This window comes from Gasterosteus aculeatus, chromosome 11, assembly GCF_964276395.1.
Source record: "Gasterosteus aculeatus chromosome 11, fGasAcu3.hap1.1, whole genome shotgun sequence".
Taxonomy (NCBI): domain Eukaryota; kingdom Metazoa; phylum Chordata; class Actinopteri; order Perciformes; family Gasterosteidae; genus Gasterosteus; species Gasterosteus aculeatus.
The window spans coordinates 6,027,007-6,041,855 of NC_135699.1; the positions used below are offsets into that span (position 1 = coordinate 6,027,007).

General features: G+C 49.8%; 1 protein-coding gene across 5 annotated transcripts; it reads right to left on the reverse strand.

Annotated features, from left to right (window-relative positions):
* Positions 1 to 552: 552 nt before the first annotated feature.
* Positions 553 to 14,667, reverse strand: LOC120828115 (trinucleotide repeat-containing gene 6B protein). 5 transcript variants are annotated; one of them, XM_040191473.2, is made up of 21 exons: positions 14,176 to 14,509; positions 12,871 to 12,958; positions 11,981 to 12,002; positions 11,264 to 11,695; positions 8,238 to 11,093; positions 7,982 to 8,128; positions 7,581 to 7,777; positions 7,385 to 7,447; positions 7,024 to 7,182; positions 6,759 to 6,896; positions 6,185 to 6,382; positions 5,790 to 5,873; positions 5,477 to 5,678; positions 4,904 to 5,050; positions 4,579 to 4,746; positions 4,139 to 4,285; positions 3,908 to 4,000; positions 3,458 to 3,673; positions 3,159 to 3,229; positions 2,407 to 2,546; positions 553 to 2,312 (listed from the first exon to the last, which is right to left on the reverse strand). In XM_040191473.2, the coding sequence occupies exons 2-21, from the start codon at positions 12,925 to 12,927 to the stop codon at positions 1,745 to 1,747; spliced, it is 6,105 nt and encodes a 2,034-aa protein (XP_040047407.2). In that variant the 5' UTR covers positions 12,928 to 12,958; positions 14,176 to 14,509; the 3' UTR covers positions 553 to 1,744. The 5 variants fall into 5 exon arrangements, with proteins under 5 accessions (XP_040047407.2, XP_077940751.1, XP_040047405.2 ...); XM_078084625.1 differs by having other exon boundaries at positions 5,790 to 5,876; XM_040191471.2 differs by having other exon boundaries at positions 5,790 to 5,888.
* Positions 14,668 to 14,849: the final 182 nt, after the last annotated feature.

Below are 14,849 nucleotides of genomic sequence, written 5' to 3' on the forward strand. Positions count from 1 at the left end.
GGGGGGAGTGTCGCGTAGGATGACGTGTGTGATAAATAGGCTTGGTTTGTGAGTAGTAATGAGGCCAACAGATGGACACGCTGGCTTGTTTTGCTGCGCCCGTCTTTCCCCTTGACGTAAATTCTTTGTCATGCTCGTCATGACCAAAACTTTTAAATGATTATGCTGTGCAGTGCGTTCTCGCGTGCATGATGGCAGAGGGACTGAAACCAATCCCAGTCTGAGCCTTTAACAGATGGGACAAAACAAGGGCTTTTGACCACTAAGCATAAACCTATAAAAACACAAGGACAAATTTAGAAGCCAATACTTTCATCTTTATTAATCTTGTTCTCATTTGTTTAAATAAATTTTCCTTTGTAAAATCTCATAACGAAAACACTGAACAGGAGTGTTAAAGCCTGTCTTAATTTAAAACGAATACACAACAGAACATTAAAAACGTACGGTAACTTACTCTGCATCTGTAAACAACCCACCCCCCCTCCCTCCCACTACACAGTTTGATAAGATTTGGCATGTCCATTTACTCAACGCATATGCCTTCAGCTCTTTGTGTCATTAAATGTTCTTTTTTATTATTGCAGGTCGGACAATAAAAAGACAGTTATGCTAAAAAAAAACGAACAAAACAAAAGAACACACAACTTCAAATGAGAAAAAAAAAAGCATTAGTGCCAATATTTCTTAACACAGTCAGCAGTATACCGAATGTACTCAAAACATTTTTGAATAGACCTTCTGTAGAGTAAGCAGCCGTGCCCACATTATGACAGGCAGTAACATGCGTACACACACACATTATCCTTACATTCACACGCACATACACGCGCACAAAAACTGTGGTGGTTTAATCCACTTACTTGGTCTTAATCTCACTCATACTAATGTCCATATAGTGTGTACGACACTGCAGTGTCAACACATGGAGAAATGCAACGTAGCCTCAAACTGCCAGCAATTTAACATTTATCACTGCAACAGTAACAAACATGTTCAAGAGAGAATAACAGAGAAAGAGTGCGTGAGATACAACAGTAGGAGGTCAGCATTTTGAAAAGAGAACAATGACATTTTTCAATATTTTCACTGTTCAAAAAATTAAAACCATACACAAAAAAAACAAAAGAAAAAAAAAACTTAACACAATAAGATACAGTTCTGTTTTCAATCAGAGCTGTTTGCATGTATTTGGATTCGGTCTCCGTTTATTTTAAGGAGACGTGAATACAAACTGCACTTTAACCTCACATCATGTAGTAGTTTTAAGTTCTCTTATACGATGAAGGTAATGCTGTTTACAGTGCCCATCTGTCTGAAGGCTTGTCTGTATTTGGTGTGTGCATGTGTATGTAAATCTATTGAAAAGTCCCCTATTTACTATGCACATTGCAATCCAGTCAAGTCTTTGAGACCAAATTACTTTTCATTCTTTTTCAGGTTTCAAGTCTAAACAGTTGAAATCTTCATCTGTGGAAAAAGGCTGTATACACATCTAATAGTCCCTGCATTTGTTTATATAATAGCTTAAGTCTGGCCACGAGAATGTGTGTAAGCATGTCTCACATTTCTGCTTGATGTGTGTGCACATTAATATGCATACCATGTATATGTATGCACATGTGTATATTACATTAATATGCATACCGTGTAAATGTTTGTGTGTGCTATATTAAGTACATATTCATCCCAGTGTATTCTGTATCAGTGTGTCCAAACCTGCACGTACAAATGGAGGAGCTCATCAGATGGAGTCAGCTCCTCCCCCCAGCAGGTCGCCAGGCAACAATGCGGCAGGGCTGTCCATTTGGTGCCTTTCCTCCATTTGTGGTGCTCCCCACAGGCTGCTGCCGGGGTATCCTGCAGTCATGCCCCCCCACAGCCCAGACCTCGCAGAGTCTACTCCCCCAACACCGCCGCCCTCCCCTGCCCCGTTGGTGCTCCACTGGGAAAATATCCCTATGCCGGGTCCTTGGGCTGAAGAGGTTTCTGAAGAACTGCCTGTACCGTCGAGACTCTGCCAGGCAGAGCCGGAGGACCTGGCGCCGCCCAGGGCCGCTGCTCCACTTTCCCCTCCTCCGCCCCCGTTTCCACCTGAAGTGGTGCCCGCCGCTGCCCGCTCATTCCCAGGGGAGCTGCCTCCACTGCTGGCCACAGCCGCGCCCGTCCCGGAAGAACCCTGCGTCCCACCGGCTGATGACCCTCCTGAGCTGGCGCCCTCTGCCCCTCCGGCCTGGGAATGTGCAAAATAGCGAGCAACTTCTTCCTCGCTCACAAACTCCGCCAGGATGGTGGTGTTGCCCAGAACGCACCTGAGGAGGATATACAAAGCAGGGTTTTTCAGATCAGGCGCATTTTCACACTGGAGGTGTGTGCGCATATCAGTGAGCCTGCGCGTTAACCTACATGTGCAGTGCACCCTGGGCCTTGGCTGCTTCCTGTCGACTGCTATAGCGGATCAGAGCGCTGCCGTGCGTCAGGCCGAGGTGAAAGGTCAGCAGGGGGCCGTGCTGCATGCAAATAGTCCTCAGCGTGGAGCCATCGATCTACAGGAAAAAAAAGGTCACGTATGGTGTAAAAGAAAGTGAAAGAGAGCAAGAATGTACGTTGTGTATAAATAATGTAGTGATTCTCTGGATGTATCAGTCACACTTGACACACAATGAGATAAGTTAGTAAATGGCTTATAAATTTAAAAAATCTATACAACAAACTTTGTCTAGCCTTGTACGCTCTCCCAGAGCAGAGTCATGCAAGTGTTGTTTGTGCGAGCCCCAATTAATTAAATGGCTTATTGAGCTTCACAATCCAATTACAGCTGGGTCACGCATCACTCCGCCTAGTTTGCATAAGACGGACTGAAGGGGGATTCAGATGAATGAGCACAGCAGCTTGATGTTTTAGATTTAAACCCAAACCAATCTGTCTGGGCAGCGGTTTTACTTTTCATGCTATAAACAATTCGGCTGTGGTAAAAGGATTGTAGGAAACTGGTAATTCTACATGGTTTGAAGAGCATTCCCCGTCTCATCTTTTCCTCATCCTTCCGCATCAGCTTAGTTTATTGACCTCAGATTTGCAAGTGGCAACATTGTTGATCTTTTTTAATGTGCCCCTTTGGTGGATTTCCACATCTCTCAACTTCCACCAGTCCTTACTTGAGGTGTCAGGTTGCTCAGCAGCAACCAGCAGCTGCCTCGGGAGGCAGCGCCATCGCTCCAAGCTGAGCCTAAGAATAAAAAAAAAGGAAAAAAGAGACAAACGCACGGAAGAGACGGACAGAGTAATTATAGAGGACGTCATACCTGATCACAAACGACCACCATTTACTAAGAGACAAATGTTTTTGCGATTCATGGGACTTTAGTGAGACCAGAGTCTTCATATTACTGTCAAGACGAGCTTCTTCTATACGGCATGTAGGTCATAATCTTTATCTTTTCAGTGTGAAGAGTACCTGGCCCAAATCTTGAGTCCTGATTCATCCCACCCCCTCCCCAGCTACGGGCCAATCGTGGGCCTCCACTCCCCCATGGGGAGGGCGAGGCCTGCTTCTGATTAGTTAAGCCGGGAGGGGGGCGTGGCAGCTGTGAGCTGTTGCGATTGGTCTTCCATAACTTGTTTTGTCCGATGGGCTCTGGGGGCCAACTGGGTTTGTACTCAGAGTACTTTCCTGAAGAGGAAGTACGAAGCAGGGAGAAAGGGAGGAGGGGGGGTGTGAGTATTGGCAAAAAGACCACAGGAACTGGAGAATAGAACACACAGTACGCAGCACTCCTTTGGCATCTTTGTGAGAAATACCGCGCATACACAATTCAATAAATGGAAAAGCAAACGACAAGTGCAATAAGAGCAGATAAAGAGATTCAAAAAGTGTTGAATGAATAAGAAACAAATCAAAACATACCTGTGCTGTGTGCATTGCTGAGGGGGCTGTCTGAGGCACTGTAGGGCCAGGCACCAGGTGAAGGCAGCGAGGTGTTGAGGGAGGGGTTTGGCCCTAGAAAACAATACAAGGTTATTCGATAGAAAGAATCCTGCGATGAACAAGAAGAGGAAACCAGAGCAATGCGGCACGCTTTCAGGTAAAAACCAACAAATGTGCTCATCCAAAAACATTTGTCAGTCATTCGGATACCTATGTTGTCCCGCAGTAACTGGTGGTCAGAGTCATTGAGGCTCTGGGGTCCCGGGGAGCCGAGAACACTACCAGGGGTCATGTAAGGGTCGGACTCTGGGTCGCCACTGCTCTGGATTCCCTTCCAGGGAACGCCGGGCTGGAACTCTATCATCGGACAACAGAAAACTTGTTGATAGACTGAAATGCTTTTTTCTAAACCCAACACCAATTTTGGTAATTCGTCAACATATTCTGCCGTTTCTTTGGCATTGAATAAATGAAAATAGTACAATAACTTCTGAGTAATACCACACACTCGACAGGTGGACAACAGTCTAATGCACACAGCTTCCTGCATATTTGAGCCCAACTTCAGATTAAATTCACTATCGTCTGCTCCTTCTATGACCCTAATTCATCATCCTTTGGTAACACGCAGCAGAGAAGGGCAGGTTCACCTGGAGGCCAGCTGGACGTGGTAGGTTTGTTCCCCATTTTACTCCCAGGGGTCCGGTGCCAGTTGTCTGTGGAACCGTGAGGGGGAATCCCCAAACCGTCACCGCCCAGCATTTCATACTGGGAATAAGGTGATCCTCCCCTCCCTTTTATAACACTGGGTAAGGGGCCTTGGGAGGAGTAGGAGACAAAACAAAGTCACACAGACTGACAAGAATATACCTCAAATAACTGTTCATTCAGATACACTGTGAATGAAGAGCAGCTTGTAAGTGTGCTTTCCAAGTGTGAATTTGCATTGTTGTTACGAACCATCTGCTACCCTACCGTTCTTGTGGAGGGACGTGTCAGGCGGCGAAGGAGCCGAGGAGTGTCCCTCCATCATCCATTTGAAGCGGGATTGCTGTCCTCCGGTGTCCTTCATCCCTCCCATCATGGGATTGAGCTCCAGTCCTGCCAGGCTACCACCAAGCCCTACCAAGTGGAAAAACACAAACACATTACACCACAACTAATATTCAGTTTAATACGGCCCAAGTAGCTCTTTAGTTGCACCAAGAATAAGGTCTGTTACAAATGGAGTCTGTTACACCAACAGTGGTAACAGATAAGGTAACATATGGGAATTTCCAAGCAAAAAACATCATTTGATACGTGCAGGAACCTGACCGGTCTTCAAAGATTATCACGACTACTCGGCGACAGGGTCCATTTTTTTAAGGCATAAGCCAATAGTCACATAAATTACTTGATTATTGTATCATTCAATTACATTAGAAAATTGTGACTTATCCCTTAGAAAAGGTCACATGTCTGATCTTAAGACCAGTCAGATTGTTAAAAGTTATTATTGGCTCATAGTCATTTGACTAATAAAGCTGAATGGTAAATCCTACTCACCAGAGTACATCCCTTGCGTTTTTCCATGAATGTCTGACAAGGGCCCCCCCATTCCAGGATGTGTGAGGGGGTCCACCATGGGCTGTTTGGATAGGCCTCCTCCCAGGTGAGATGGGGAAAGCTTTGAGCTCACTCCTGCTGCTGCTCCTCCAACTCCGCCCTGCTGCCTCTGCTGCTGCAGAATTGCCATTATCCTTGCCAGCTGAGAAGGACGACATTCGAGAAATTAAAATCACCGCCGGAGTAACCGCAAACCACGTTTTTGCAGGGGGAGCCCCGGAGGCGGTCGGTTATGCGACATGGCGACTATTACCTGCTGCGGGTCTGGCTGCTGCCTCAGAGGCTGAGGCTGGGGGAACTTCCTCTGGCTCTGCAGGAGCTGCTGCTGCTGCTGCTGCTGTTGAAGCAAAAGCTGACAAGCCTGTGGGTCGGTGGGCAGAAAGGGTCAGATATGGAGGTAAACTAAGTAAACATTGGCCGGTGCTCACGCACAGACACTCCGGGTGGATTTATTAAGTCAACATGTATTTCGAGATTGAGCAATGTCAGACCAAAGTTGGTCAAAGCCAACCAGAAAATGAAAAAAGTTTAATATATAGAATAAAATAAGACCTATTTAAAACAACTCACAAAAATGGAAAAAAAGAAGTAAATTGTTGACAACTAATGATTTGTCTTTGCAGCTCTACCAAAGGAAAGTAGCCGTACCAGATGGAACTGCTGCATGTGGGGGTAAATGTTGCTGAGCATTGCGAGTTGCTGCGGGGAAATCTGGTTAGGAGGGAAGACTCCTCCACCAACTCCTCCGACACTCCCAACACCACTGACACCACCAACGCCACCTCCGACCACTCCACCCACACTGCCACCAGGAGAGGGCATCTGCTTCAGCATCGGACCCGGCACCTGCACGGCACAGGGATGTCTTGGTATATGGTGGTTGATAAAGACACTTGGTGGAGTAACATCAGAAACGGCGACAATCCGTTAATCTAGCTCCATCCACTCAGTACGAAGTATTATATTCATTTAAATTCCCAGTGAAAGTATTTTTAACAGGTGCATAGAGTGGGAAAATAGTGACAGAGAGCAAATAATCCAACACAGTCTGTGGCAGAGGTTTGTCCATTTTGTAAAATTGCAAAAAAAAAATACAATGTTGTTAATGGGGAACATCATTTGATGAAGAATATTTCATAATGGTATCAATGGGCTCTTAAAAGTTGACTCAAGGCACAGGCCATGTTATTCATAACATGAATACAAACAGAAGGCAACGTACCTGAGCAGACAGGAACTGATGAGGCACTTGAGCACGTAAAGCCTGGGAGGGATTCATGGGATGTATTCCCGGCTGGTGCATCCCTCGAGGCTGAGGCATTCCTCCGCCACTGCCAACAAACACCCCATGGCCACCCATCTGGAGTACAATGGAAGCCAAACCCACCATACATTTGTAATGAAACACGTGACAGGTTTGATCCTATAGTGCTTTCTTCACTGCGGTACTCAAGTTAGCGCAACACATAAAAAGGGAGATTTCCTACTTTTTCACCGTAGGGCCCCATTTCAACAGGACCCATGTCTTTGGAAGTAGGCATGCGGTAACCTCCTCCACCTCTTCCTCCCCTCCGCATCTCTCCGTTATAGTCAGTCATTCCCCGCTTGTCTCCTTCCATCTTTTTGTCAAGACTTGGGTCATCCCCCTAAGAAGTCATGAACAGACACAGGGTGGTTAAACATTTGTGTCCACGTCTTTGTAAAAGGTACAGTGGAATAAGAAGTACCTGAGGAGAGAATTAAATCACACTCCCTGTGTGCTAGCTTTAAATAGCCAGTCCGGCCACGTGTGCATGCAAGTGACATTTGCCATTTTCAAGACTAGTTTTTGGAGAATTAACACCTTACCAAAAGACCCATGTTGGAAAACTGGCGTGATACTGGGTTCATCCAGCTGTCCCCTCCTCCACTCTGTTAGGAAAGAAATTCAGACATTACTCAATGTTGAGAAAATTACAAAACGTAACGAGTGCTTTCTGTTAATGCGAAGAAAAAAGCGTCCACGCAAACTCCCGAGTGTGATGGAACCCGTTGTTTCCCGTACCTTGATGTTTCCTCGCTTTCCTCCATGGGTCTGACCCCAGCCTCCGGAGCTGAAGGAAGCGCTGTTCCCATGCGAGACAGAGCTGTTCCAGACTCCTCCTCCGCCGCCGCCATCATCTTCCTCGTCCCAGCTCGGGTGACGAGAGGCGGCAACGCAGCTGTCTCCCTTCGCCCCCCAACTCTCCATTGATTTGGTGCCTGCGGAAAAATCCTAACAGGTTATAAAGTGGCCATGACAGTTCTCTACATGTCCTTTGTTTAATCTCTGGTTTGAAAATGCTGAACAGTCTTAAACTGAGGGACGTATGATGCTGCGTGATTGTTTAAAAAGGCTAATAAGCGTAAATAACTCATGAAATTCATGTCACAATCTACTTTTACACACAATTTTGTTTCTCTTACCAGGTTTCCCAGAGTTGGGCGAAGGGTTCCCCCAGCCAGAAGCCTTGCTGGGCTCATCTGGATCTCCCCAACTTGCTGCTGCATCGGACGACTGGCCCCAAGTAGCCGTACCGTTATCCACAGACTGGGCGCCTCCTCCCCACATGCCTGGACACGGACATATGAGGCGGAGTGAAGACAATTTTCCAGAGTTGACGTAAACACTCAAACAAATGCCAAATGCACACTTGTTTGTAATAGTAACACTTCTACATACCAACTGCAGCACTGCCAGGGTTCGGTTCCCTGCCGTGTTGCATCCCCTGCTGCCGTCTAGGTGGCTGTTGGTTGGAAGGCGGTTGTTGTTGTGGTGTTGGAGCCTGTTGACCGTGGCTTTGGCCGGGCGAAGCACTTTTTTTGTCCCACAAATTCACATTCTTGCTTTTGAAGCGGGTTGGGTCGCCCCAGGCTGACGTGCCATCGTCGATTTCCATTTTGCGACTGATGGACTGAGGGGAGGGTTCTTCCCAGCCGCTGGGCTCCAGGGAGTCGCTCCCGCCCCCGGAGATTTGGGGGATCGGGCCGGAGCTCCAGCCTGGGCTTTGGTTCGGATTCTTGGATGGTGGACCTCCACCTCCCACATTAGACCGGCTGTTCCACCCTCCTTGAATGGGCCCCCCCTGTGGCTGTTGGCCCTGTGATTGGTGCTGCTGTTGATTTTGGGCTTTCATTGGTGCCACTTGGCTGTTTGGTATCGGTGCTGCTGCAGCTGTGTGGGGCTTTGAACTCCCCCAGTCCTGGTGGGGTTTGCCTCCACCCACATCTCCCCCTCCCCAACCTCCTCGCTGAGCTCCCCCTTCATCCAAATGACCCCAGGAGGAGCCCTTCTCATCAGAGTTGCTTCCCCCTCTGCTTCGCCCATCTCCAGGTACAGAGTCCCTCTGCCCCCTGTCTCCTCCCCAACCACCAGCCTCTCCTCTTCCAGTCCCCTTCCATCCCCCTGTCCCTTTATCCTCCGGACCATCTGCCCACCCACCACCCTGTTCTCCAAAGTCTCTCCAGTTCCCTCCCCCTCCTCCCCTGTGATCACCCCATTTTTTTTCTTCAGTCGCCCATCCTTTGCCCTGGTTTTCGGGTGGGGGATCGCCCCACCCTCCACCAGCCTTGCCCTGGTGGCCCTCCATATCTTCTTCCGTCTTCCCAGGCTTCCTTACAGTGCTACCGAGACCGTGAGGACCACCGGTGGACTGTGTGGCAGTACCACCATCCCAGCCATCCCTCGGTGCGACAGCGGCCGGGTTCACGCTGGTCGCGTGGCTGCCGACCGCTGGCTCACTCGTCACTGAAGTGGTGTTCGACGGGTAGCCGGGGCCTCGACTGGTGGTGGGGTTCATGGTCGCTGAGGAGAACGCGGAGGAAGATGAAGCGCTTCGTTCGTTTCGGTTTCTTACTCCCGCTTTGGTAGCCAGGTCCCATGCCACATTCTGTCGAATCTGGGTCTGCCCCCAGCCGGTGTTGGAGAGAACCCTGGGGTCCAGGTCAGATCGATTGAGCATGCCGAGTAAGGCCACCTCAGCATTGGAGGTCTGCTCAGAGCTTGTGGTTACAGTTGACGCTTTCTCCTGCTTATGTCCATTATCACTCCCTCCTCCACCACTTCCATCTTTGGACCCTCCTCCACTAGAGGACGATGGAGGACCTCCATCCTGCCCTTCTCCTCCTCCCCACTCCCCACCTGTTCTGTCCACACTTTCCATCCCTTTCTGATTGTCCCAAGCTTTTGTCATAGTGTCAAACTTTGGTGAGGCAGAGTCCTGCAAAACGCTGCCACCAATACCTCCACTACTGCTGCTGTTGCTGCTGCTCCCATCTCCTCCTCTACCGCTTCCTATTGCTAAGTTACTCAAACTTGCACCTCCCGCTGTGCCGCCCCACTCCACTTCTGAACTGCCTCCTTCCCACGCTCCCTGAGATACCACTGGGGTATTTGAGCTACCATCATTTCCCCTGCCCCAACCAGCCTTGTCACCCTGGCCTCCAAAGCCCCACACACTACCCTCCTGCCCCTGAGCTCCAGTCCCTCCTCCACCCCACCCATCCGCCTGTGTTGCACCCACACACAGGTCAGAGGACACTGAAGGCATGGACCTCCAAGAAGAAGAGGCAGCAGAGGAGGACGATGAAGAGCCAGAAAGACTGCCACCTCCTTCTCCATCAACACTTGCAAGCCCGCAGACCACCTCCTCGCCGCCTTCTTGATTTGGTCCTGCTCCTCTTGCTCCCCCGGCTGAACCCAACTCTGGTCCTAGGTTTCCTAAGTGCTGCTGCTGTTCTCCACTTTGTGCTCCCACAGCCATGCCAGTGTGCTGCTGATGGAGACCAGTTTGATTCACAGATGAAAGCGGGTGAGTGGTGACGAGAGTAGTGCTGGCAGAGAACGAGGAAGCTGAAGTAATGGACGAGTGTAGTGGAAGGCCGTCGCTAGCCGAAGATGGTGTCCCAGCCTGCACCAGGGCAGGCCAGGCGGAGGGGTTCACGTTGGGGTTGAAATTGGCACCAGGAACAATGCTGCTGCTGCTGCCAACCACAGGGCTCTCCTGAGGTCCAGGAAGAAGACGGGAGACTTTGGAATTGTAAAATGCTGCTGATCCCAGCCCCCCCTCCACCTGAGAGGGGGTGGAAGAGGCCCACACACCACCACTCGACTGAACACATTCATTAAGCGAGGAAGAGGAAAGAGGAGAAGAACGAGGTGAGGAAGGATTGTCCGTGTTCCCTGCTCTGCCTCCTACTGCTGCTCCTCCCTTCTGCTGGATGTTTCTCTCACTCCATGAGGCACTACTGTAGTTGTTGTTGTTGTTGCCAGGGCCGTCTTGCTCCTGCATCCCTCCTCCAGCTCGGTCAGAACTCAAGTCGGCCCCTCCTAGGATGCTAGGCCAATCCCCCAGGTCTGTCCCATCAACAATCACCTTTCCGCCGCCCTGAGAAAAGGACTGGCTGCCAGAGCCTGCCCCCCATGTGGAATTTGCATAAGTTGAAGTAGTAGTAGAAGACGATGACGACAGAGCAGCAACACATAATGACGATGAGGAGGAGTTGGGCGGTGAAGCAGAGGATGAACCAAGGTTGGAATCTATGTGGACAAAAATTAACAATTTCAGCATTGACAAAACCAACTGATGAGACCGTGGCATTTCAAAACATACAAGGTTGTCAGCATACATTTAGTGTGATTTGTAGCTGCTGTATTCAGGGAACTACATATCAAAATCGATCATCTTTTCTTGCAAGACATTCACCCACCTGCGCCTCCAGCTGTGTTTGCATTGGGGTCATCCGCTCCCTGTGAGGAAAGAGACGGGGCGGCTTCCCAGCCACTACCCCCTCCAGCGCCCCCTTCCCCTCCGCCTCCTCCCAGCAGCATGGAGGACAGCGGCGGCTGGCCCCTCTTCAGTAGCACTTTCTGATCCTGCTGGCAGCGAAATCTCGGTGGAACCTCTCTGGACATGTAGCGCTGCTGCTGGGAGGTCTGGCTTGCAGAGGGGGAGGAGGAGGGCTGTCCGTTGGCCACAGCAGTCCGCTGCTTTGCATTGTTCCCGCCACCAGGAGGAACTTGTGCAGAAACCCCGGCTGCAGCAGGACTGGGGGATGGGGGGGCGGCAGGGCCAGGGCTGGGGGACACTGAGCCTGGGGTGGCGAGCGGCAGGGAACCGGAGGGCGTGGCTGATTCTGGCACTAGAAACATATTTAATGAGCAGGTGTGAACCACGTGTAGACGTAGGCACGATAAGACGAGAAAGACAGTTTGGGTCCACTGGTACGTTAAGTGTCTCTATAGCTAACAGCTTAAAGAAGGTTTGAGAAAATGCATCTAAATTGTGAATAACCTGCAATCAGTTCAATACGATGAAGTTGAAGAAACAGGGTGCGGCTCATTAAAGCACATTCGACAACAAGATAATATGAATAGTGATTAATAAAAAGGCAGACACGACAGATACAATGAAGAGAAAAACATACCTTTGACTTTCGTTTCTGGCACCTAAAACAGAAAGAACAAGTGGGTCAGATATAAAGGCCGGCGCGTGCTTCTGCGTCTGCGTCTGCGTCGACGCACTCGTTTCAATTCATGGTTCTAAAGTCTTAGCGTGTGTTGCAGAACAATTCACCGCCAGAACAACAGGAGTGACGTGTTTTTGTTGAAGACGACCTAGAGAGTCACGTCTATTTATTTGTTTATTTATTTATCATAGACTTTATTGCCCCATGCATCGCCACTATTGCTTTTCACCGCGGACACATTTGTCCCGTATTTTCCTCCACAACTTTGTGCACCTCTCGACCGGCAAACCGGCGTTTGCGGCGATCTCCCTCCGTGAATCCAACCCGCTTCTACAACCCGCCAATAACGGCTTGTATAAGCGGTCATATTTACGCATTTCTTCCAACAAAAGTTCTTAAATCTGCTCCGTTCTCTCGTAAACATTCTTCGTTTCAATAATGGCGGTATCGGGCTATGAAAGCGGAAATGTGAGACTCCGTAAAGGACGTAGTTAGCAGACCAATCGCAGCCTTGTGCGCTGCGGGAGAAAAATGGGTCGACAGACGCAAGGACGCGTGAAAAGGCACGCAAGGGACACGCAAGGGGGTCTTGCGTCTGCGTCGCTCTGAAAACACAGAAGCATAAACTAGGCTTAAAAATGACCTACTCTGTTTTGGTCTTTCTATTTGGACTAAATTGACTAGCCGGCCACTAGTCAGCAACCATTAAGAATTTGGCATTGACAATTCATTTTACAATTTCAAACCACCTAGTTTTATATTCCAATTCAAAGTAAGTCGCGAAAACAGATTATCTGCAAAGTTTTGAGGCAAAGTGAGCAGCAAAAGTTTTTGGTGAAGACCTTTACCTTCTGAGAAGTTTCCCTTTTCTTTTTATCTTCTTTCTTCTTTTTCTTGTCTTCCATGAACTACTGCTCCCTTTCCTGATTCTCCTATCTGCGAGGAGAAATGTACACATTTCAACTTTTCACACCGAAAGTCACTTAATCCTCACTATTTCACACACACGCACACACACACGCTTGACTCAAAACGAACAACATGCTCAGTGGCGAGAGGCTCCCCGGCAGTAAACAGCATTCATTCACCAGCAGAGCATCGCAACTCCGGCACCCAAACAAACAAAGAGGCTTCAAACGCTCAACCACTTCTGGGGGGGGTCCGGGTTCTTGATCGGGGCTGTGGAGCCCGCAGCGTGGCCCCCCCGTGTGAGGGGAGCTACGCTAAGCTTCGCCTGCGTTCACGTCAAGCCACACAACTCACACTCACGTCGTGGAGAAGCCCGTCAACACACCGCGAGAGCCCTAAATAGAGCCGGCGGGTCGGGCAGCAGAGAGCCGCGGGCCCCGTGTGTCCGCTAGCTAAGCCGCTCGCAATTAGCCTCGCGTCACACCGCGCCGACGAGGGCCACCTGCACAGCGAATGGCTGTAACCCCGCGTGACCGTGTCCCACGGGAACCAGCCAGCTGACGTGCCCATTAATCACACGCGCGTGGAACGGGTGGGAATGCCCCGCAGTTTTTTTTTTGGGGGGGGGGGGGGGGTTGCAGCCGCATTAGACTCAAAACAGTCTGCGTTTCGTGGAAATAAAGAGGCCAGCCGAGGGACCGCGGCGTAGCTACCAGAGACCACACGAATAGCCCGACTCCAGCGAGCAATTAGCCAATGCTAGTGGACTCCGGAGCAGCTGGCGAGCACCGTGTCGTGACCTGTAAGGGGAGGCGGGGGGCGGAGGGGCCCCCGCGGTGCCCCCGTGGTACCCGCGCCACCAAACGAACCTCTCGCGTTACGCAGTTGATTGCGGACAACAGGCGCGTCACATTAAGCTAGCGACAAGCCCCGCGTTAGCAGAGGGAGAAAAACAGTGCGTTTCGCTTACAAACTTTGAGGTTATAATACGGAACTCCGCAAAGGGAACACGGCGCGTTGGTTTGCCCGCGGCACCGGGGGACCGGGGCCGAATTAAACGACGAACTTCGGTGACGTTTCTCCAGCGTTGCAACGCTCCAAAAGCCGAGCGCTTCGCAAATTGAGAGACCCGAAATGTTGCAGGTTGTCTTAGAGGTGGAAATAACGAGCGCTTTCAAAACAAACGCACACACGCAGAATGTAAGACAGCAAAAGGCCCTCGACGGGGATTGTCGGGTACTCACCTCGGGAATCAAATGGGACATAAAGTGCTTCTGTGCAAAAATTCTTGCAGACCCACCGCTAGCAGGCTAGCACGGCAGCTAGCCTAGCGAGCTAGTTCTTCGAGGCTTTCAAGGCTAAATGGAATAAGAAATGACATCACCGAAAGGCGAAATGATAATCGTAGAAAAAAAACGAGGAAAGGCGATTATCCCTTTCGAGGCGACTATTGTTCTCAAGTTGTAAACAAAACACGCATAACCCCTCGATGACTGTCAGACGCTGTACGATCGGTTAGTTTGCTAGCGGCCATTTTGCTTCTGTGTGGAGGCTCAGCCAGCATATGATATCACCAGGCTGGTTGTTGATCACAGGAGGGAGGAGGAGCGCGGCCCGTACCGACACCGCCCGCCAGGGGGCGCCGCGCTCACTGGCTCCATGACGTCATGTTTGCTGAGCACCAATAGGTGCGCGGGTGGCTCTCAAGTCTGTGCAGCTGTGCAGTGACCGTGTTACTGAACGCTCCTCTGAGCTGCGTATTTAACACTATTGAGCCTTTTATGTGCTTTAGCTGTTGGTTCCCAGTATAAGCGTGTGTCATTGTGCGCACTGTATTATTTTTGATTCGTGAGATGTACTGTGATGTATTTATCAAAACAAATACAAAAACAATATTGACACTGATTGCCCAAACCAC

Bases quoted from the DNA above. Each gene is read 5' to 3' on its own strand.
- LOC120828115 (XM_040191470.2), bottom strand. From the start codon at position 12,927: ATGGAAGACAAGAAAAAGAAGAAAGAAGATAAAAAGAAAAGGGAAACT. The intron at 11,094-11,263 runs GTGGGTGAATGT...TTGTCCACATAG, and splicing joins AAACACAGCTGGAGGCGCAG to ATTCCAACCTTGGTTCATCC. The intron at 4,001-4,138 runs GTATCCGAATGA...ATTGTTTTCTAG, and splicing joins GTTACTGCGGGACAACATAG to GGCCAAACCCCTCCCTCAAC.